The sequence below is a fragment of the Coniosporium apollinis genome (assembly GCF_000281105.1).
Source record: "Coniosporium apollinis CBS 100218 chromosome Unknown supercont1.32, whole genome shotgun sequence".
Taxonomy (NCBI): Eukaryota; Fungi; Ascomycota; class Dothideomycetes; genus Coniosporium; species Coniosporium apollinis.
Window position 1 is genome coordinate 324066 of NW_006913294.1, and position 20956 is coordinate 345021.

Genomic DNA, 20956 nt, shown 5'->3' on the forward strand with positions numbered 1-20956 from the left:
TCAACCGGATCGAAAAAGGGCCGTCTTTCTGTTGCTCGAATTGGCCAAACAATGGTACGACATGCAAATCATCTTCCACTTGGGACGCCTCTGTTCCGACGTCTCGTTCGTGGCGCCCTCTGTGCGCCAAGTTTATTTGCGGGCTGTGTCCTTTTTTCCGTATGGAGGTCCGTCCGTCATTGCTGCAACGCGTGTGACGGATCCGCGACAAATTTAGCAGCACTGTGCCAGGAAGCTGTCATCACAGGGACAGCACCCCTGCCTCGGGTGGTGCCTTTGCATCGCGGCTCAAAGTAGACAATATTGCTTGGCATGCTTCGCACTAGCCTTTATCAACAATTTTCTACCGCTTCGCGTTGACAGGCACATCCTGATGTTGCTGTGTGCTATGTTTCCAAGATCTCCTGCCTCGGTCAATATATTCCCGCTCCGGACCTTCCAGAACTCGATTCCATGCAGCACTCAAAGTTTCACATTCCACAAACCTCCAGGCGCCGCTGCTACCTCAGTTCAGCTGCGGCTGCCACGATAACTTTGGCGATCGTCATCCCGATTGCAGTCATTTTTGGCATGAGATCACATGAAGACATGCCACGCTCCGAAGTGATCTTCCCGCTCTACGTTTATCCCGCCGAAGCGGCGTGGGACCCTCTGTATCAAGCGCAAGAAAACCCGTCCGCCGAACATCTCAAGCGCAAGGCTAATGTAACACAGCATCGAGCAGAACCGAGGGATCAACTTCACCCTTGTAATCAACCCGGCCAGCGGCCCGGGCGCTGGTTCCTTGCCAGACGCCAACTACACGCGCGAGCTCACAAAGCTAAACACCCAGTACCAGAACGTCAGATGCATTGGCTATGGTTAGCATTCAATAGTTCCTTCGCCTAGCCCAGCGCTGACACACTGACAGTGGCTACCACGTATGGGTCCAAAGACATCGAGATCGTTGAGCAAGAAATCGCCACGTACGCGGGTTGGGGGTTACGAGATCCGTCTTTAGCTGTCGCTGGTGTCTTCCTCGACGAGACCCCTTGGCAATACAGCCCAGAAGCCGACCAATATTTCCAACGGATCAAGGCCACGGTCTCGAGCACTGATGGCTTGCTCGGCAGCTTCATTGGTGAGTCTGGCAGAAGATTTTCGCTTGTCTCTATGTACGTGAGTACGAGGCAGGTCCGAGCGCCATCCATGAGGCCATTGCTTGATGAGGAAACCCCAGGATCGCCGCTTTGACTGCAGTCAGGCGTCGGCTGGTCAGCCCTGAAATAGGCTAACGCGCTGAAACCCAGTGCACAACCCTGGGGCGGTCCCACACCCCCGGTACTCCGCGAGCGCTGACGTGACGGTTGTGTTTGAAGGTGAGCGTTGACCGAAAACGGATCTTTCGGCAAGGCTGTTGAGCAGCACGGGCGAAACATCAGCGAGCATCCCATCACACTTGGAAAAATCCTCTGCAGCAGCGGTAGCGCTAACGCGCCTGGTGTCCACAGAAACCTACCAGACTTTTATCGAACGCAGGTCAGCCACAGCTTTGGCGGACGTGCCGGGAGGCAGGGGTGACAGGTCAATCATGATGCATTCGGTGCCGGCCGGGATGAGCGCGAAGGCGCGCAAGAAGCTAGTGCAGCAGCTGCGCTCCTTGGCCGGCCACTTGTTCGTGACCGACCTGGACGTAGATTATTACTCGGGCATCAGTCCGCACTTTGGTGAGTTCGTGTCAGCGCTAGATTGAGTAATAATGCCTCCATAGATTTTCATCAATGAATAGATATGGCTCCCAAGATGTCGTCGTGCTACACTACCATGGCAATAACAAAAGCCACAACGCGTCCCAGTTTCTTACCCGTTGTTCGTGAAACGGTGATCAACCGGTCTCAGCCCATGCTGCTCGGCAACCACACCCACGCCAAGTCTTTTAGCCTCAATATACTCCCCGGTCCTGCGTTGAGCCTCCTGACCATTTGCAGGGTCCCCCAAGCGAGGGATTTCGCGCATTCCAGGGGCTTCCGCCACTTCTCATTGGCTACCCGTTGGGGCACGCAGAGAACTTATCAGCCTGCAGCTATGACAGTAAGGTTCCAACTCCCCGTTCGCGCCGCCTAAGTCCGCAGCTTGGAAAGACACTGCAGCATCGCGAGCAAAACAAATTTAAAAATCTGGGTCCGTATGTGGGGAACAGGGGATTCGACCGAAAACGGCCTTTCCTCTCGCATACCCGAGTACAACAACGCTCTCGTGGGCCGATACCAGGCACTTCGGTTGGGCCTTTGGGACGGGACGCTCGCGAGAAGCGACTCTGAAGCTATCAGCTATTAGCTTTGCCGCTTAGCAATCCGTCGCTCGTGTAGAGTAGAGTCCAATATATTTCGTAAGCGGCAGCTGGTCATCAGTAGAGTGCCTTATTGGAATGTGTGGTAGGGAGACCTCGACAGGTCGCCAGGGGCGGCTACTGTAAAGCGGGATAGCGTCACGCGGCGCCGCGCAAGGCTTTTCCAGTTCCCGCAGAAAACGGCACCGATGGCGCCATCCAGGGATGTTGGGCTGTTGCGTAAAAGCAGCGGGTGGCGGTGCACTGCTGCCTGGGGGGTGGTCGGACGCTAGTGTGAGACTGGTTGGCGCCGGCCAACTCTAAAACGACAACGATGGCATGCGTCCCAACGGCGGAGGAAGGTGTGGGCCGCAAGAGGAAGCCCACTAGGAAAATTGATTGAGTGTCTCCTTGCGTGTGGATCTGGTTCGTCTCCATGGATCTGTCCTGCGTCGGATGCTAACAATAGAAAACCGGGGCTCGTGCAGCGCATGAAGTCTCGCACAGCCAACGCATGTCTTGTTTTCATCGAATACGACAGAAGAAAAAGTAAATATCTAGGGACATGCACGAGCGATGTGACACATCTACCTCGGGTAACTCAGAGCGCTTCTTCCGAGACAAGGCGCCAGTGTCACTCGATGTACCAGGTACTCGATATTCGGAAGAATCCCACAAAGACGCCGACGTCGCACCGCGGAGTGTCTCCGCGAACGACGCCAGTGCGTCACAAGGATGCAACTTCCAGAATTCTGGCGTCTCAGCTCCGATGTAGCGGATTGGGTACGATAGCATGTCGTACCACCTGTTTGCGATCGCACGCGGATAGTTACATGAAGCACGCTTGGTATCACAGCATCCGGACCAGCTGTCAGCTGGTGTGGCTTACAAACGCGAGATTGAGTCGCTACTGGAAACCGTGGTGTGACAGCTTCAAGACTGCCGAAGGAAAGTTCAGCGCTCCACAGCCGCCCAGGTGATTACCTAGGTAGATGCAGATACACGCAGGGATCGCCAGCCACTGTTTCTCCAGAGAACAAGCGTGCGCCCACCAAACAGGGAACAGAACTTGTCCTTACGGGAGCACTCTCCTTGCGTGACGCAGTGTTTTGGGGAATTGCAGTTCACGAGTGCATAGAGAGTCCCAATAGAAGACCACAGCTTGAGAGTGTGAAACATATTCAAGTGCCAGAACCGAACGCCATGCTCAAGTACAACAGCAAATGCACAGATCAAGCCGCTATTCCGGTGGTGAAGGTTTCACCATTACAGTACTCGACCCATCCGTCAAGATCCATCTTCTTCAAAACAGTGCTAAACTGCTCGGCGCCCTCTGCATCGCCATTGCCAGAGCAGATGTTTGAAACGACATTAGTCTGGACGCTCGGCGCGGCTGAGGGGTACTCGATGTGAAAGACAGGCTTCCCAGCTTCCACGAACGCGGCAAAAGTGTCGCATTCGCTGTACTCAACGCACTGCTCGTTGACGGAGAAGTGCGTGACATTGGTCACTTGAGGGATGATCTCGCCAGCGTTTTTGAGGCCGATAGACATATTGAGCCTCGTCGCCTCTTGCGAGAGGAAGATCATATAGTTGATTGCGTCTTGTTGGGTCAATCCGAGACCGTTCTCGTTGCTCTGTTCCGCAGTTGTCAGTCCAATTGCCTCGGCGATGATGCGCTGGAAATGCTGCCTTACATAGCCATCAATGTTGTCCGGATCTACAGCATCACACCCCTTCTGACTCGCCAACCGCATCCGCTCCACCATGATATTCCTCACATTCTCTGAATTGACGTTCAGCCAATACTCTCCTGGCCATCCGTCCAGCTCCCCTCCTCTGTCGCTCTGCTGGAACTGCCCCGAATCAGGCCGATAGTCCTCATATGACCCGGCGCTGAAATAGCAGATGACCCTCTTCCCCAGCCGATGCAGCGTCTCAATCACACCAACCTCATTGGTAAACAGATCGATGTCGTATACTGACACGTCTGGCTCAATAGACGTAGCATCTTCGGCGAGCTCGAGCGGCTTCAGCAGCACAATCTGCCACGTCTCGTTGACAGCGGGCTGCCAGATTGTGCCGTTGCGGGGCGGTGATGTGGGCGTCGGTGAAGGAGTTGTGTCTGGCTCTTCTCCGTCGTCGCGCCCACCGCGCGTAAGACCTACACCTAAGCCTACCGCGAGAGCTATTAGGAGGACGATGGGGACGGCGATGTAGAAGAGTTTGCGGGCGCCGGATTGGCGGGACCACCAGGACTGGCGGGTTGCGTGGTGGGGTTTCTCCATCTTCTCGGTGTGGGGTGATAGATGATGCTGTAGAATGCGCGGAAACTACGGAGGTGTAGGAGTAGAATGTATTCAGATTCTTGAAAATAACACCGATATAGAGACGCAAAGAGAGCAGAGCGCAGTAAGGCTTATGAAATCGACGAGTATCAGTAACGACTAGGTGATCATTGCACAGCTATGACGCTGTAGAGTTAGTGTAAAATTCAGCGCAGCAGACGGTTGCAGCTGCGTGAATCCTGTGTGGAAGTTTGGTGTTGAGGCGCAACGCACTGCGGTGAGATTCGGCTGCTTGCAGGGCCTCACGCAGGATCTCGATTCCTGTAGCCTAGCAGACGCTCTCCTCACAAAATCTTTTCCAAGCTGAAAGAATTCAATAGTGCCGCTACCATCCCGGAATGTCCTCATGATCCCCCTCCATACGAGGTCTTCGTGTCCCTCCCTTTAGCGTCAATAGCTCGCCCGGCCCCTACCCCTGTCGTCTTCGCGAGGGCTTCTCCAGCTCTTGGCGGCTATTCTTAGCGGGAGCCACGCTAGCACGTCATGCGTTTTTCTTCCCCTGTGTCCGCACCGTGCACGCGGCTTGCGAATGTTCCCTAGCGGCGCCGAGCCGCCGCAAGCCTGCGGGGTGTCGAAAAGCCCAAAAACGCTCCGTCTCGGGCCTTTTTCTGTTGGCGCCGCTGTTTTTTCGGGCGAAGCTGTGTCGCCAAGATCCGTTACAATGGTCTTCCATGCACATCTGCAAGCCACGTTGCGAGGAGTCGACTGCAAAATCAGCTGAATACTTGGGAATCGGATTTTCTAATTAGGTAAACAAGCGACGCTGGGGACGCTTTCCCCTGCATTAGATCCAAAACCCGCAGAGAAAATCAAACGCCGGCTCCATAACAAAAAATGCTATCCACAACAGTTACATTTTCAGCCTCAGTACCCACACATGCAGCCTCCCAGAAGAATCTATGTCCCACAGAAAACTCCGCCACCGGTAGAACAGGACAAGATCGTCAGGGGCACCCAGAACGCCGCACCCTGACCCCCATGCAGAGATTTCAAGCCAAGAGTGACTGCCTAGCTCAGACGGCAACCGGCGTGGTAAGCGTGTACGTGCGGGCAGCTCCGCTCATCGTAACCCACAGCGTCAACGGATCACCCCCGACCTTCTCCTGCGTCGCCCCTGTCGTCGAGGTGACCGGGCCCGGGAACGTCACAGGGATCGGCGTGCCGCAGGTATTGCCATTCGTGTTCACTGTGACGCTGACAATGCTCCTGCCATCCGCCGAGTAGTTGTAAACCAGATTCGGGTTGCACTTGTCGCGGATCTCGCGCTTCTGAAAGGTCGTCCCGATGTCATCGTGCTTGAGGGAGATGATGGGCCACGAGGTGAGGCGCACCATCTCTTGCACGATGACCTCAACCCAGATTTGCAGCAAGGAGAGCTTCGCGGACACGCCGTTCACGACTGTGTTGGGCATGTCGGTCTGCCTCATGTTCGCTTGGTGGAACATGAAGGGGTCCCAGTGGAGACCAAGCAGATGGCGCGTGTTCACTGCTCTGGCGTCCCTGAGGAGGTTCTGGAAGTCGCCAGAACCGCCAGACGTGTCGATCCACTCCTGGAGGGTGCAGTCGGGCGTGTCGCAGTTGTAGTAGATGGTAGTTGCCCAGCGGGGGATGATATTGAGGCCAGCATAGCCATTGCCCGCAACGGTGGAAGTCAGAGGCCAGAAGGCGCTCTGCGGGTTCATCAAAGGTGGTCGAGTGTTGTCACCGACGATGTGCCTGATGCCATTGTCCATCCAGGCCTTGATAGCATCACCGTTGTGCGTACCGGTGATGGCAGGGGGGACCAGGCCGGCACCAGAGAAGCGAGGGGCAGCTGAGAAGCCCACCTGCTGCATCCAGGCCTTGTTGAAGGAGATTTCTTTGGCAACATCCGCGTATGTCGCGTTATTCATGGCCATGTGACTGAACGTGTGTGAGACATGGGCAAAAGCGTTTCGGTTCGCCGCGGTACTGAACCATTGCATCAGAGTATCCAGCTTCGCACATGTCAGCGACCAAGTGTAGGACGTCGGCGTGGTGGGCCAGATGTTTGAGCCGGTGCCGAGCGGCTTCTGAAATTCCAGGGGAGTGTCGATCTGTTCGTCATAATAGATAGCCGTGTTAGGATTGCAAGCCGTTTGGCCTTGCGATGTAGCAGTCGAAGCTTCGATATCGCCATTGCCGTTGTGTGCAAGCTCGATAAAGTAATTGGAGCCGGCCGGCATCTTGGCATTGATCTGCGTAGTCCACGTGACATGATTGGCAAGATCGCCTGTGCGCAGACGGAACTCTGTCCCTTGGGGCTATTGCAAGAGTCAGTATAACGTCTTCGACGTTTTCACATGAAGATTGTGTGGCAAGCAGGGCGTGGCCCAATCAGCCAATAACATGGCGTCCGTGGTGTAACCTTCGGGTACTGGGGCTGAATGCAACATGCTGAGAGAAGCTGACTGACCCTGTAAAGTCCCGTACTCAGAAACACATCATCAACCTGAGTGCTCAGGTACAGCCGCCTGAACCCGACATACAAGCCACGTGTAACCCAGTGGATCCATGCATGTTGTAGAAAAGTGGACGTCGGATTCCAGGCAGTGGCCCAGGAGGTGAAGAACACCATCTGCTGTCTATTGCCAAAGTTATTGATGACACCGGCAGTCGTGTCAGTAGAGAAGCTTCCTCCCGGTCCAAACTTCGCAAACTGCGTGGTACTGGTCGTGTTGGTGATTGTCGCCGGGTAATGCCACAATCCCACGGTGCTCATGGTTGCACCAACCTTGAGACCTGCAGTCGGGAAGGCGGCGGTATTCGAGATGGAGATCAATTGCTCGACCCCAGTGCCACAGCAGCCAGCGCCTGCGATGGCAGTGGTTGTGCCAAAATCGGGGCCTGGATAGACATCGAGGCGCACCATCCTGACGCCAAAGGCGGTCTGGTAGGCATATAGGGCGTTCCATTGCTCGGTCGTAAGTGCCGAGAAGAACCCATTAGGGTACTGGTAGGACACTTCACTGAGAACAACAATTGCTCCGTAGTTGCCTGCTGTAGCTGAAGAACTCAGCTGGGGCAAGGTTGCGCCAGTCGAAGGCACTTCGACAACCTGGTGCAGACATTAGAGAGGATGGTTGCTGCTGGGAGTATGTATACGAGCCTGGTATGGTATTCCATAGCCCTGCAAGCCGGAGTAAGCGGAGTAAGCAGAGCCGGCGTCGCGCGCAAAGATTAGAATTGTGTTCTTCGTGGTAACAGCAGCCACTAGGGCAGACCAAAGGCCTAAGCCCAAGGCAAGGAACGATACGAGGGAGAATGAATTCCTCATTTTCTATACAGAACGAAAAGGATCAACGAGAGACTTGAGTGAACTAAGAGGTTGTGAAAAGGACGAAGTACACGAATATATATAAATCCACCTCGTGAAGGAATGTGTAATTTGCTGAGCCCTAGGCGGTCAAGCACACCACGGGGCGCTCCGATCATCCCCATACTCGTCCCAATCGAGCGTCACTTCACCCCATCGTTTTTAGAAGCCCGTAAAGGGTAAATTGGCTAAGGAATCCCGCGAGTTTTCCGCGAGCCTCGACGGGGCGAGAGCACACATCGTCCCAGCCCGTCGAACTGATCAGCCAGCCGACTATTGATGGCGCTGGTGCCGATAGAAGCTACACGGTGAGAAGCGGCACTCAGGAGGGCCAGGCGGCAGACTTTGCAGTCGGTTATGCGGATCAAATGACATGTACGCCAAGCTGCACACGACCTAGGGCTGACGGGTCCCTGCAAATGGGCTGACAGCTTTGGCGAAGTGGTGCATTTGGTTAACGCTGGATTGACGCTTAGAGGTTGACAGTTGACAGATGCCGCGTCTGGGTGATCAAAAGTGGACATGATGTCTGGCATAACCCCGGCACCGCTCTAGCCTCAACAGAGCTAGGCGCAACGCCGGTGCGAGACATCCTAGTGTGGCGTTCCTACGGGTCGGTGGAGTAAAGCGGCGCTGGTGGGCAGGGGTGACGGGGGCGCTAGGTAAATCGAGGCGCGCCAGAGCCGATAAACGTGCTTTCTACAACATCCCCAACTTCACCCTGCACCACCTGGGCATGTCCGTGCAGCGACCGCGACGCATGGCGCCGTGACCGATGCTTCGTGCATCGCTGTGCTGTAACCATTCGTTCCCGTCGGCTGGCACCGCAGAAGTTTCGGTGCTTTCCCGTTCTGTAATACGAGCCACTACTCGCGTGCTGGCGCGCACGCTGGCTGGTCCCATGCCTGTGGCTCCAGGGAAGCGAGAGAGCATGCTGGCCAAGCGGCCCTTTGCGGCATAAAAATAGCTGACAGCAGTGGGTGAGCTCGGCAGCGATGGGCAATGGCGGTAGCCCTTCGAAACCCCTGCAGCGTACTCCGTAGGCAGGCCATCATCGCCTAACGCAGACAGCTGAGCGGACAGCTCGGTGGGGTTTCCAGCGTAAGTCGGTGAGGTAAACGGGGAGCGTGCCATCAGGCGTCTTGATGGATTCCGATCTGTCACTCCTGAACTGTCCTCAGCTTTCGCAGATCTCCCTGAGGCTTCTGTGCCATTTTCCTATTCTCTAGCTTCTTCCCAGTCCTTGTCACTCTCTACCGAGTCAATCTTTACGTTAATGCTTACTTGAGATACCCGTCTGCCTCTCGGGGCGACTTTGCAGTCACTTTTAGAAATATTACCCTGGACGGTGGATAGTACTTCGCTGTATCTACACACTTAATCACCGAAGAGATGGCGGAGATCTTAGCAATAGAGGCCTCCGGAGGCAATGATCTCCTTGAAAATTGGTGGCAGTTTATACTCCTCGCCATTATTGCAGTCAGCGTGTTCGTAGGCGTGGTGGCTTTGGTGTGGACGCTCTACAACTTCCTACGCAAGCGCCGGCAGGTACGTAGTGCCACACATGTCCACCGAGGGCTTTTCAAGGCTGTTTCCCTTATCTCTTGTCTCCGCCGTCTCTTAGGAGTTCCTTTGCGCTTGAGAAGCGTGTACTGATCAAACACATCCACTTAGATATCCTCCGCAACTCCTTCCTTGTCGAAGCGCGTGAAAGCCCATCTCGATACCCTCTCGAAGAAATCCGTACCACTCGGCCGCAGCGGTGGACCGCGTTCAAAACCCTCCTCCTTTGGTGTTTATTTGGGGAGCGTCGAATATCCGCCAACCAACGCACAAGCTCGATTGTTTGAACACTATGATGTTTTGGTCCTGGATTCACAGCAATGCTATGCGGTCGAAGCGCTCTCAATGGCTGGAAGCACGAAACAACTTCTTGGAAGAATCAGCCTGGAACAACTGCTCGACACGGATTGCAGCTCCAACGACGCTCGGGTGATACAGTCAATAGACAAGATAGTTGGAGCCGTGTACGAACGTTTCATAAGCAGAGACCGACGATCCATCTTCCAAGGCGTCCTGATAGGCGATTGGGAGAACCGTATCTCGGTTATTGTGGTTGACGCTGTCGCGCGGTATCTCGCCCTATTAGGCCTTGAGGTTTCCCTTGAGGTATCGCCGCCTAATTTCTTGGACCAAGACGACATGCCGGATTTACAACTTTACTCGGGTGTTGTTGTCAAGAATGCGAGTATTCTGCCGAATGGGGAAAGACGCGACTTTTTCCAACTGGAGAAGATGAAGCCGACAGTCAAAGCTTTCGTTTCCCAGGCTTGCCTACGTCCCTTCGCAGTTCTAATGTGGGAGACTATCGATGACAATGTAGTGCTCTCCCATGCTGTTGTCAAGAGGAGCTACAACTGGACTGAGTTTCATGGCGCTGTAAGCTGGATAGGCACAGTATCAGCGCTTACCGATGCCACCCTCAATGCTCCGATGCTCCAACCTTTGGGCGCTTTCGACTGGTTGAAGGAGGGCAAAATCATGAAACTCCACGAGACCTATCGATCTACCCGATTACTTGCACCTTGGCCAAAGCCGCGCATCGACGAGTATCGTGAGCTTGAAGGAATTCTTCCCAGCATACGCAGCTTGGTGGAATCTCTTCTCAACCACAGCTCCTCTGCCAGCAGTCTGTCAAGCACTCTGGATGGAGTTTCCCACGAAGAGGACCGCTTAGACACACTCAACACGCAGGTCAGCATGGAGTGGGCTGGTCAATTGGAAAGGTTTTCGGTCAATCCACTGTCCATCTCACCAACCGGCATCACATACGAAGCGCTTGGTTGCTTTCCGATCGGCTTCGATGTGACGTCTGACGACTTCAACAAGATTGTAGATTCACAGCGGCGACTACGAAGGTTAAACCTGCTCAGTACCGTTTCGCAGCCAGATGTCCGACAAATCGGCGTCTCTTTGCGCGATGTCCTAGGTTGTGTGTCAGTATCAGAAGTTTCAGCCAGAGTTCGCCAAGCGACCCAGCAGCTCAGTGATCTTTTGTTGCGAGCATCCTATTCAAAGGAGAGTGATCCGCTTGTACGAGTCTACCTGGGACTCGACTCGGGTTTCCATACGTCTTCTGGTGTTCAGTTTTGGGGTGTTTGGGAGACAGACGAGCGAACGGGAGCTTTAATACTCTACCTGTCCAAGAATGCCCGAGATCTTTCAGGCACCGTATTGCATACGTACCTGAGTAGCCAAGGTCTTCCACGTCACCAGTGCTTCGAGGCCGAAGTAATGCTCGCCAGTCACCTTCCTGGTGACAGGGAATCCATGGAGAAGGGTGGGCTTCCGGAGCGTCTTGCCCAAGATTTGGGGATGCTGTCACCGGCAGACATGCTTCTACTCCTTCAGCATCTCCACTTTTCCCGCTGGGATGAGACCCGCAGCGACCCCCTGCTACATTCAATTCAATCAGCTTGTGAGGATGTACTGTTGGACGTCCCGTCCTTCTTACAGCTGAAGCAACGAGGCAATATTGACTACCTGAGCGGGAACATCTCTGATGCAGAGCTGATAGAGGCGCGGTTAACATGGTACCAGCAGCATGGATGGGCGCACCTACCCAAAGACACAGCGCTTACTGTTTTCCGCGACGTCCATTGTCTGCTACTCAATATCTTACAGGGTCGACGTTACGATCAGCTGAATCTGTTAACTTCCACGCTCGAGTCTCTGCTGACGCGTGGTACGCTGGATACTTATGCAGACATTCTTGCATTCTCCCTCTTCTGCGCCGCGCGGAAAGCAGCATTCGACGAAGTCTACCTAGAGGTCACTGATCGGAACCCACTCTTCAACGAGTTCAGCGACCAAGCTGCGGCGTTTGCTGAGCTGTTCGCTCTGGGCTCAAGATGCGATGCTTATTTCGATGTCACACCGAGTGCCTTTGGAAGGCTCCTGGCAGACCGCTACCGTGCATACTACGGACAGCCTGATCATCAACCACCTCTGCAGATTGGTAATGCACCAGCAGTATCTTCAGCATATGCGGCTGCGCAAACAGATATCGACCCACATGAGAAGTCCTCTGCGATGCCCGCCTACAAACGTTTCACCTTCCTGAGCGTGTTCGCCATCCCAGCACTCGTGGACATCTTGCTGCTCACAACCACAGGACGTGGCTTGTACCTCAGCGCTTTCATGAGCATGAGAGAACAAGAGTACGCAACCCTCGCGCTCATGCTCTCGCTGCTTCTGTCCGGCGCAATCGGCACCTGGATATCTATAGGCGGTACCTACTATCTTATTTCTATGGCTTTTAGCGCGGCAGAGATGTTCGTCCTTACTCGACTTATTGGCGGTCTCGGCTTCACTATCGCCGGTGGGATTATCGGCTTCATCATAATTTCCGCCGTCACTCACGTCCAGGCTGGGGCCATCTTCTTCTTCTACCTTGTCGGTTTCACCTCGTATCTCTCCCTCCTCGCTGTTCTAGCCACGTATCAATTCCCCGGCAGTTCCTTTGGCAACGGACGCGTCGTGATTATCTGTCTCATTCCCCTGCTCGGCATCTCACCAATCCTGACCACGTGGGTCAACGGTTATGACTCAATTATTTACCTCTCGGTGCTCTTCTTTTTCGTATTTGCACTGTTGCTCGGTACTCGTCGGGTCGCTGCTCGCTGGGTTACCTGGCTACAGCACGTATCGACGACCTCCGATGCAGAAATCAGCAAATGGTACTCTAGTACCGCTAGCCCCGATGCAGTAGCAGCATTGAAAGACCTCAGCGGTCCTGCTGCGCTGAAAGTTGCACGAGAGAGGCTCAGCGAGGAAGTATTTGCTGAGAGGGATCGCCGCTTGTGGTCCAAGGCCACCGAAGATCCGCTTGTAAAGAAGTTAGCTGAATGTTGGGACGCAACTGTGTTTCTTCTCGACTGGTACAGCCGGATTTCAGATATCAAGAAGCCAATTCCGTACTCATCCACCTGGAACCTCCAGGTAGGTGTCGCAAAGGACAGCTTGCTTCAGCAGCAGAAGGGCGTCAGACTCCACAATGCCTTCATCCTCTGGCGCAACGCCGGAGACGAGATTGGATGTGGCATCCTATACTTCTTGGTAGCGCTGCTTGATCGCTGGATTGAACTGCTCTACGGCGAACCCCTTCTATTTCTCTCGGCCGCAACGAACAAGCAATTCCGCGTTGCTGTAGGCTTTGGCCTCGCATATTACCTAATCGGCGCCGTCTTACTTGACTACAAAGCTGGTCATTTGCATCAACAAGCTCAGACCTCGGTCCCTGTCTCGATAAGTTCCACGAAACTGCTCCGGAAGGCCGTTGTAAATGATGCCAAGTTCAAGCGGATCCTTTACTGGAAGACCCTCGCAAGGTTCGTCGGTGTCCATGTGTGGGCGCTCGCCCTTTCGGCGGGTCTGATCTGGGCGCTTGACGGCACTAAGATATCACTCATTATGTTCCTCGCCTATGTCGGAGCTTACACTGGTTTGTTGCTTTACCAATATAACCATATATTCTCAGGTATGTTGAGTGTACCATCCCAAGCACCCGGTACTAATCCGCTGTTCTAGGTCCTCGTGCGTTAGGCCCCCTCCTCTGTGCGGCAGCGATTGCCCTCCCACTGGGTTTGATACTGAAGCGCGTCAACTCTCAATGGCCATACAATGGCGTCGTTGCGCTTGCAGTAGCTACGTGGATCGCAGCTCTCACCTCTTTGTATACCGCACGGATTGGGTTGCCAGGAAAAGCCAAAGCTGCACCAGCTGGCCCTACAAAGGATTTCAGGGCTTACCATGGCGTCTCCGTTGACCAGAAATGGAGCCAGGCCGAGCTGGAAGCTTTCCACGAAGGACTTTTATCTGTCCCAAGAGAGGAGCGATTCATTGTTGACGCTCAAAACCATCCGGGTACCGAGATCAGAGCTATCCTACTTTCATGCCATCCTGATTCGCTTTCCAACCTGGCTCTCGCAGCCTACCCCAATGCGCCGCATCTCGTACGCAAAGTGGTCGCTGCTTGGGAGCAAGGTGCTATCGCAGTTGAGCTTACCTCCATGCGTTCTGTGGTGAAACCGGAGGCCGACGTGAGAGCGTTGACATGCTACACCGAAGGCCGCCTACATCTCTTCATCGCATCAGACAGTGATGAGACTACCTCTCGTGACTCTACCGGCTCCGACATCCAGATGAACATTACTAGCAACTGCCGTGCTATCGCTGAAACCCTTCTGCGGGCAACTGCTGAGTCTCTGTTTGGCCTGAGCCACACCCAAGCCAGCATTGCAGAATCCCTTTTGGTCTGCCGGACAAACGAGGATTGGCGAGCCTACCAAGTTTCGGAGAGCCTTAAGCGTGCCATACCTTTTGAATTCTCTGAGTCAAAGATGGCTGCTTTTGCCAGCGCGCACAGAAGGGATCTACTAGAGAACTTATGCCTAGGTTTGGAGTGTGAGACGAAATGGGAATGTTTGCCTCAAAACATCCGGACCGTCCTCCTAAGACGCTGTCTCGGGGAGCCCAGTCTTCTGTCTGCCACCGATCTCCAGTGGCTCCAGACGCACCTTCATGCGGAAATCGGTTGTAGTCTTGAGACCCGGATTGCTCGTTACGATCTCGGCGCTTATCTTGCTGTCCAGAAGAGCAACTACTTTAAGGCTCAGGGTCCATTGGTCCTTGGCGAGAAGGCGTATCAGCAGAGGACAGCGGACGTTCACTACTACCAAGACAGAAAACGGGCAACCGTGTCAACCACTTCTGCGCTACGGGCAATAGGGATGCGCATCAAGGCGCCTTTCTCTTGGTGCTTCCACGCCCTGGGCACTTGGACCAAATTCATCATGATTGCCCCAGTAGCTGATCTGGAATATCAGAGGGAGCTCCGGTGTACAATAAAACAAAGTTCATTTGCGAAATTTCCCATTGTGGCCAAAATCGTCACCTGGCTCCTCAACGACTTGTGGATCTTTGCGAAAATAAGCCAACGGCTCGGGTTTCCCTTCTTCATTTACCACCGCCGTAAGGATGTAAAGCAGCTTTCCGAGAGCATCAAAGGCACGCTCATTTCTCTGAAGAACGGCCGTCTGATTGTTCAGAGCATAGATAATACTTCCACGGCCTTCATCCGCAGCGGCGCCGGAGGCACTTTTGAGCTTTACTTCTACTCCGGAGCACATAAAACCGAGCCTGAAGGAGAGCAAGGTCTTGTCAGTGTCAGCAGATTCTCGAAAGACATGCGCTTGAAAAGCCGTGTAGAATTCAGCAACGGGACGCTTACCAATGGTTACGCCTACGAATACCCATCGGTCAAGTCCAAGCGGCAAAGCAAGCTCATGAGGATCGAGAACAAGAGGATCCCAATTTCAAGGAGGTGTATTCGTGGACCCGACAAGAGTAGCGAGGTTATCTACAACCACAAGGGCCACATCGAGTCGGGATCCTACGTTAAGGACGGCAATCTAGTCAGGTTCCGATACTACTACCGCAAGAACGCCCGCTTTGAAGACGAGCTGCTCAGAGGAGATTTTGCTATGGACTTCATGACTGTCAACGTCGAATGGTGTGCTCCACCCGTACGCCATCCCGAGAAATCAGAGCGCTGGGTTCCCGGTTCCCGTGTCACTAAGGCGACGTTTGTGCAAGGGTCAGATGTTTGGGAATGCTCTTGGACGTACGATCACCAGTTCCATCCCACGATCGTCAGCAAGCTCAATGATGAAATCGTCGAGACACCAGACATGATCCGTCACGATTGGCTGGGTGTCTTGAAGAAACCCAATCACTGCTCTTTCCTTGGGGAAAATCCTCTCCTCAACTTCCCATCGGTCAATCTCGGGTTGTTTTCATGGTTGTTCCGGCATACACAGCGGATTCCTGTATCAACTGCAACTGCTAGAACGAAGCTCTGGAAGGAGTGGAAGAGAAGGAATGACCTGGATGGTGTCGTCATAAGATGGCTGGATGAGAAACTATTGAGAGCCGAGCCGTTGCTCAAGCCATATTGGCAGCGCCGGGATCGCGGAAACCTCACTGCGGCAGAAGATTACCTCGCGATGCACGCAGACACGATCAGTGCCAGTTCCGAGCTGGCCCCGGAAATTGCCGCGTGGACGCCATTGGCCTTGAGATTGAGCGACCTATTCAGCTTTGGTCAAGGCGGAGATGCGAATGTCAACAGACGGACCAAGACGCTTCAGCCTGATACTGATAGCACTCTCCACGTCGTTGCGGTAGACTCTGGGACCTGGCCGAACGAGGGCGGAGGCGTATCCGCATGCCGCAGGGATCTAGTGAACAATCTCAGGACTATCCGCTGGCACATGGTTGTTGAATCCGCTAATGACTTCGGTCTTCCGAAACACCAGACCGAGGAGAACGTGGAGTCGCTAAAGGTCGTACCTCTTTGGGGCTTGGACTTCCTCCATCCCGTCCATGGCATATTCAGTAACAAGCTCGACTCTGAAATTGACAAGATGACCAAAGGCGCCGCCATCGAAGACGTTAAGCGAAACTTTATTCCCACATTGACGGCTCTTGTAAGAGGTGCGCGTGCCATTAACCTGACCCAGGCCGATGTGAAACAAGCGACCCGAGCACTAGTCAATCTCAACACCTATTTCCAGGATTCGAGACACTGGAAAGAGGTCTGGACAAGCGACATCGTTAAGGATACATGGCGCCATCTGTGGATCGACGACATGCCAAATGCTACTCCCATCTCCGACTGGTTGGAAACGTATTGTCCGACACTCAGCGATCTCGAGACATCCTTGGATCTGTGGTTCCGCTATCTCTTCATCTTTTCTATACCCATACCGGAAGAAATACCAGCAGTCTTCCAGGCTAGTCACCACAGCCCTTCCGCGTCTTACGGTATCGTCTGCAAGATCAAGCGCAACTGCACCCTGCAGATATGGGACCATGCCATCAGTTGGCGTGAGACAAATCTCTACCTCTCCTCTGCGCTTTGCACTCTACCCTCTTTCACCCGAAACGCCCTTCTTGGGCTGATGCGCCTCACCTCCATGCTCACTTTGCACCATGCGGATCAAATACTTCCCTGTGCTGACCAGTTCAATCCCGGGTGGGAAGTTGAAGTGGGTACTTCTCAAGGCGCGATCACGCACCGAAACACCTTCAGGCGGAAGGTAGATCCTGTCGTCAACGGCATCCCTCCAGCGGACCTGAAGAAGTTCTCGCCTGTCACGGAGATCAAGACGAAGAAGCCGACGGTTACTATGCTCTCCCACGTCTGGTTTGCTAAAGACATTAAGACGGCTCTACTTGCCGCCGATGTAATTCTCAACAAATGGGGATTCGATGAGTATCAACTGGACATCTACGGTGCCCTAAACAAGGCTCCAATCTACTCATCAGAATGCACAGAGGTCATCGCCACGAAAGCGTTGCAGAGCAACGTCTCCTTGTGCGGTACCGCGGATCCGGGAGTCGTGCTGTCCAACACATGGCTGTTCCTCAACTCTTCTGTCTCCGAAGGCCTTCCTCTCGCTCTCGGCGAAGCAGCCTTGACCGGTGCCCCGGTAGTGGCGACAGATGTTGGCGCTTCCCTGCGCGTCTTGACGGATCCTAAAACAAACGAGCGATACAGCGCCATCGTGGCACCAAACGATGCTGTAGCTCTCGCACGCGCGCAAATCAACCTCTTAGCCATGCTTGACGAGTGGGCTCCCTATGCCGAAGACGAACCTGGCCAGCCAGTACCAGTTCTACCAGTCAACCCAACTCGCGAGGACGTGAAGAGGATCACGAAGCGCATGTACGAGAAGACGCCTCAGAGACGCAAGCTGGGAATGATGGCTCGCGATATCGTACAGCGCTCTTTCAGTGGTGAGCGATACCTCCGCGAACACGAGCAGATGCTCTGGGTCGGCAAGGCCCGTAACGAGATGCTTGGTCTGCGGCCCCGACAGACGCGGAAGCTCAGCACAATCGAGATGGCGACTGGCGATACTACCGGAATCGTGGACGAACAGCTCGAGAAGATGGCACACCCGCGGCCACAGTGGTGGAAGCACAGCTCTATGCAATCATCCTTCAGCAGTGTCTGGGAGGAGCCGATGGCCGCGCGTGGCCTGCTCGGCGGAGAGTCCAGCACTACTCCCAGCTTCGATACGGATGTCGAGGCGACTGGTTCGGCGGGCTCTTCGTTTGCGGGGAGTTCCGGTTCATCTGTCAAGAAACCGAACCCGGTGGCTAGGAGTCAGTACTTGCAGGTTCCTATGCCGACCGCTGACGGACGGTTGAGCGTGATGAGTGGGAAAACGAAGAGGAAGAGTGGGTTAAGCTACATGACGCTCGCTCATGAGCAGGACTCTGACGGTCAATCCGATAGCGGTCCCATTACTCCTTGACTTTGTTATGGTTTGATTTGATTCGTTTGGTCTTGTTTTGCGTTCAAGCGGGAGTTCTGTTAAATTTAATAGGTGGCTGTGGATGTCTGCGAGCCGTTTGTAGGTGTTGACGGCGCTGTACATGGTACAAAAAGTAGATACTCTCATTAGACATAATGATATTACGAACACGCCTTCCCAGCGGTCTTGTCGTGTTTTCCCATGCTAGAGTGAAGCCCCTAATTACCACGTGAGTGCCTGCCATGCTGCTCGTGGTTGGGGGCCGCTGCCGGTGAAAGGACCCCGCGGAGCTCAACTCCGCGTTCCTTGTCCCCGAGCTGGCGCAAACAGAGCATTACTTACCGACACCTCTCCCTGTACTCTCTTCCCCTGCGCAGTTGTGAGCTCAGATAGAGTGGTCATCATGGTACGCGATAATTTCCTACTATTAGACGGCTTACCGGCCGAAATAATCCTCCATATCGCAACGTGTGGGTACCATACGTATCCGGCACATGAACCAGAGAAAGGACTGACAGCTGTGCAGTCCTTGAACCCCTAGATATCGTCAAACTACAGTCCGTATGCCGCCGCTTTTACTCCCTCTACCGCGACGACAGTCTCTGGAAGACGATATGTTTCGAGCACTCCCGAGCCGGCCAGCGGCGCCGCGCGCAGCAGTTCATGGCATCCCTGGACCAGAATCTAGCCGCCCTTGTGCAGGCGATGGGCTCCTTGCCCGGAGGTCCACTAGCCGTACACGATCCTTCTGCGCCGAGTGCAGAGATGCAGGCGCATAGACTGGCTGCGAGGGAGAAGATGCGGGCAATGGCCAACTGGGACCCGTCACACCCGAGCGAAAAGACAAACTTTTACGAGGACTTCGTACACCGTCATGCGCCAATCAGCCTGAGCTGGCTTCAACCCGCGAGGAACGGTCCTGGCGAGGACGAGGTGCCGCCTGAGGCTACCGGCATAGGGATACTATACGACGATGCCGGAGACATGGTAGATAAGGTTGTGGCGCCACTTGACGACGGGAGCATTGGCATATGGGATGTTTCTCCACGGGATAAGGCTGGGTCAGTGGGAAAGAGAGGGGCGATGATTGATCGCAGTGCAAAAGGCCTCCTCACGTCCAAAACCTCAGACCCAACCCAAGGCCTGTCCCTCGCAGAGAGTAGAGCAATCATGACAGAGACAGGCGCGGTAGAATGTGTCAGCATCGACGGTCGACAGAAGAAAGGATTCTTTGCCGTCCGGAACATACTGAACGAAGTCGACCTCTACACTCTACAGCTAGTATCTCGACAAGAGTACCCATTCCCGATCACAGCCTTATCCGAAGCAAAACACCCGACTCCCCTGACCATCGGCACAAACATGACCCTGCACCTCCACGATCCCCGCAAGCGTCAAACACACGTCGGCTACGACCCCCCCGTACGCTGCGAGCTCCTCAACGCCCCCAGAAACGACTTCCACCGCCTCCTAACCGGCGACCTCGGCCCCTCGCACGCCGTTCTCTCCCAACCTGGTCCCCTCTCCATCCTTCACATGCCCTCCCGTGAATGGGACGGCAACGGCTCGATCTGGGTCGCGGGGCGCTTCACCAGCCTGCTGAACTACGACCGCCGCTTCTTCCCCCGGCTGCGCGGCACTATCCACTCCGGCGCGCGTCTCTCGTGTCTAACCTCCCTCCCCTTCCCTTTCATCCCGCGCGAAAAGGACCTGATGCGCGACCTCAGCCTCTCGCTCGCAGACGTGCGCGCCGCGAAAGCCATCCCGGGCACCACGCTCATCGCGGCGGGGGAGTACAAGGGCAAGGGCTCGCTGGAGCTGTACGGCCTCTCGCCCTCCGCTGCACACACGACCTTATCCACCGACTCGGTCACCGCACAAAGGAACGCGGGCAATGCGTTCAGGAATAGGCAGACGGCCAGCGCCTCGAAGCTGCTGGCCGCCGCTCCGCACGGCACGCGCATCGTGTATGCGGACGGGGACGGGAACCTGAAGTGGGTTGAGCGGGACGGCTTCACGCCTGTGCGGCGCTGGAGTGTCAATCCCGACGCGCCGGCTGAGCCTAGGGAAGATATTGGGAGTTTGTTTTTCTCGCCCAGCCTGGGGAGGGGCGAGGGCGATATCGTGCAGAAGATCGTACCGACCAGGGTTGTCAATGCGCAAACGGAGAGCCGGAGACTGGGTGAGGATAACTTGCTTATCTGGACGGGGGATGGAAGGGTGGGCGTTGTGGGGTTTGGGCATGAGCCGTTGTGGCGGGGTGAGGAGTTTGAGGAGGCGGCGGAGAGGGAGAGGGAGGAGGTGAAGGGGAGGGAGGAGAGGGCGTATGGGAGGATGATGAGGAGGGCGCTGGAGAGGCAGGCACATGAGGCGAGGTGGATTAGAGGCCTGGGATTGGGGCGGTGAGGCGATGAGATGAGCTTGGCCATTAATACCCCTCTTCTCCGATGGGCATTCATGCATTCTTACCTTACCTGTTGGAACACAAGCACAAGAAGCTGCGTCTCCGCTGACAACCTCATGTCTATAACTTCGAAGTGAATTGGAGGGACAGCAAATGGCCGTCAGGGTCAGAGACGCA

General features: G+C 54.7%; 5 protein-coding genes across 5 annotated transcripts; 3 read left to right on the forward strand and 2 right to left on the reverse strand.

Moving 5' to 3' along the window:
• Window positions 1-588: 588 nt before the first annotated feature.
• W97_06447 (uncharacterized protein) lies at window positions 589-1732 on the forward strand (the record flags this gene model as incomplete). Its single annotated transcript, XM_007784321.1, has 5 exons — window positions 589-653; window positions 715-860; window positions 911-1120; window positions 1290-1358; window positions 1491-1732. The coding sequence occupies 5 exons, from the start codon at window positions 589-591 to the stop codon at window positions 1730-1732; spliced, it is 732 nt and encodes a 243-aa protein (XP_007782511.1).
• A 1808-nt stretch (window positions 1733-3540) lies between these two features.
• Window positions 3541-4596, reverse strand: W97_06448 (uncharacterized protein; the record flags this gene model as incomplete). Its single annotated transcript, XM_007784322.1, has 1 exon — window positions 3541-4596. One exon carries the CDS (start codon window positions 4594-4596, stop codon window positions 3541-3543), a length of 1056 nt encoding a protein of 351 aa, XP_007782512.1.
• A 1073-nt stretch (window positions 4597-5669) lies between these two features.
• Window positions 5670-7951, reverse strand: W97_06449 (uncharacterized protein; the record flags this gene model as incomplete). The annotated part of the gene is made up of 3 exons (XM_007784323.1): window positions 5670-6938; window positions 7091-7722; window positions 7780-7951. 3 exons carry the CDS (start codon window positions 7949-7951, stop codon window positions 5670-5672), a joined length of 2073 nt encoding a protein of 690 aa, XP_007782513.1.
• Window positions 7952-9382: 1431 nt separating this feature from the next.
• W97_06450 (uncharacterized protein) lies at window positions 9383-18375 on the forward strand (the record flags this gene model as incomplete). Its single annotated transcript, XM_007784324.1, has 3 exons — window positions 9383-9538; window positions 9665-13529; window positions 13580-18375. 3 exons carry the CDS (start codon window positions 9383-9385, stop codon window positions 18373-18375), a joined length of 8817 nt encoding a protein of 2938 aa, XP_007782514.1.
• Window positions 18376-18778: 403 nt separating this feature from the next.
• W97_06451 (uncharacterized protein) lies at window positions 18779-20781 on the forward strand (the record flags this gene model as incomplete). Its single annotated transcript, XM_007784325.1, has 2 exons — window positions 18779-18845; window positions 18902-20781. 2 exons carry the CDS (start codon window positions 18779-18781, stop codon window positions 20779-20781), a joined length of 1947 nt encoding a protein of 648 aa, XP_007782515.1.
• Between the last annotated feature and the right edge of the window lie 175 nt (window positions 20782-20956).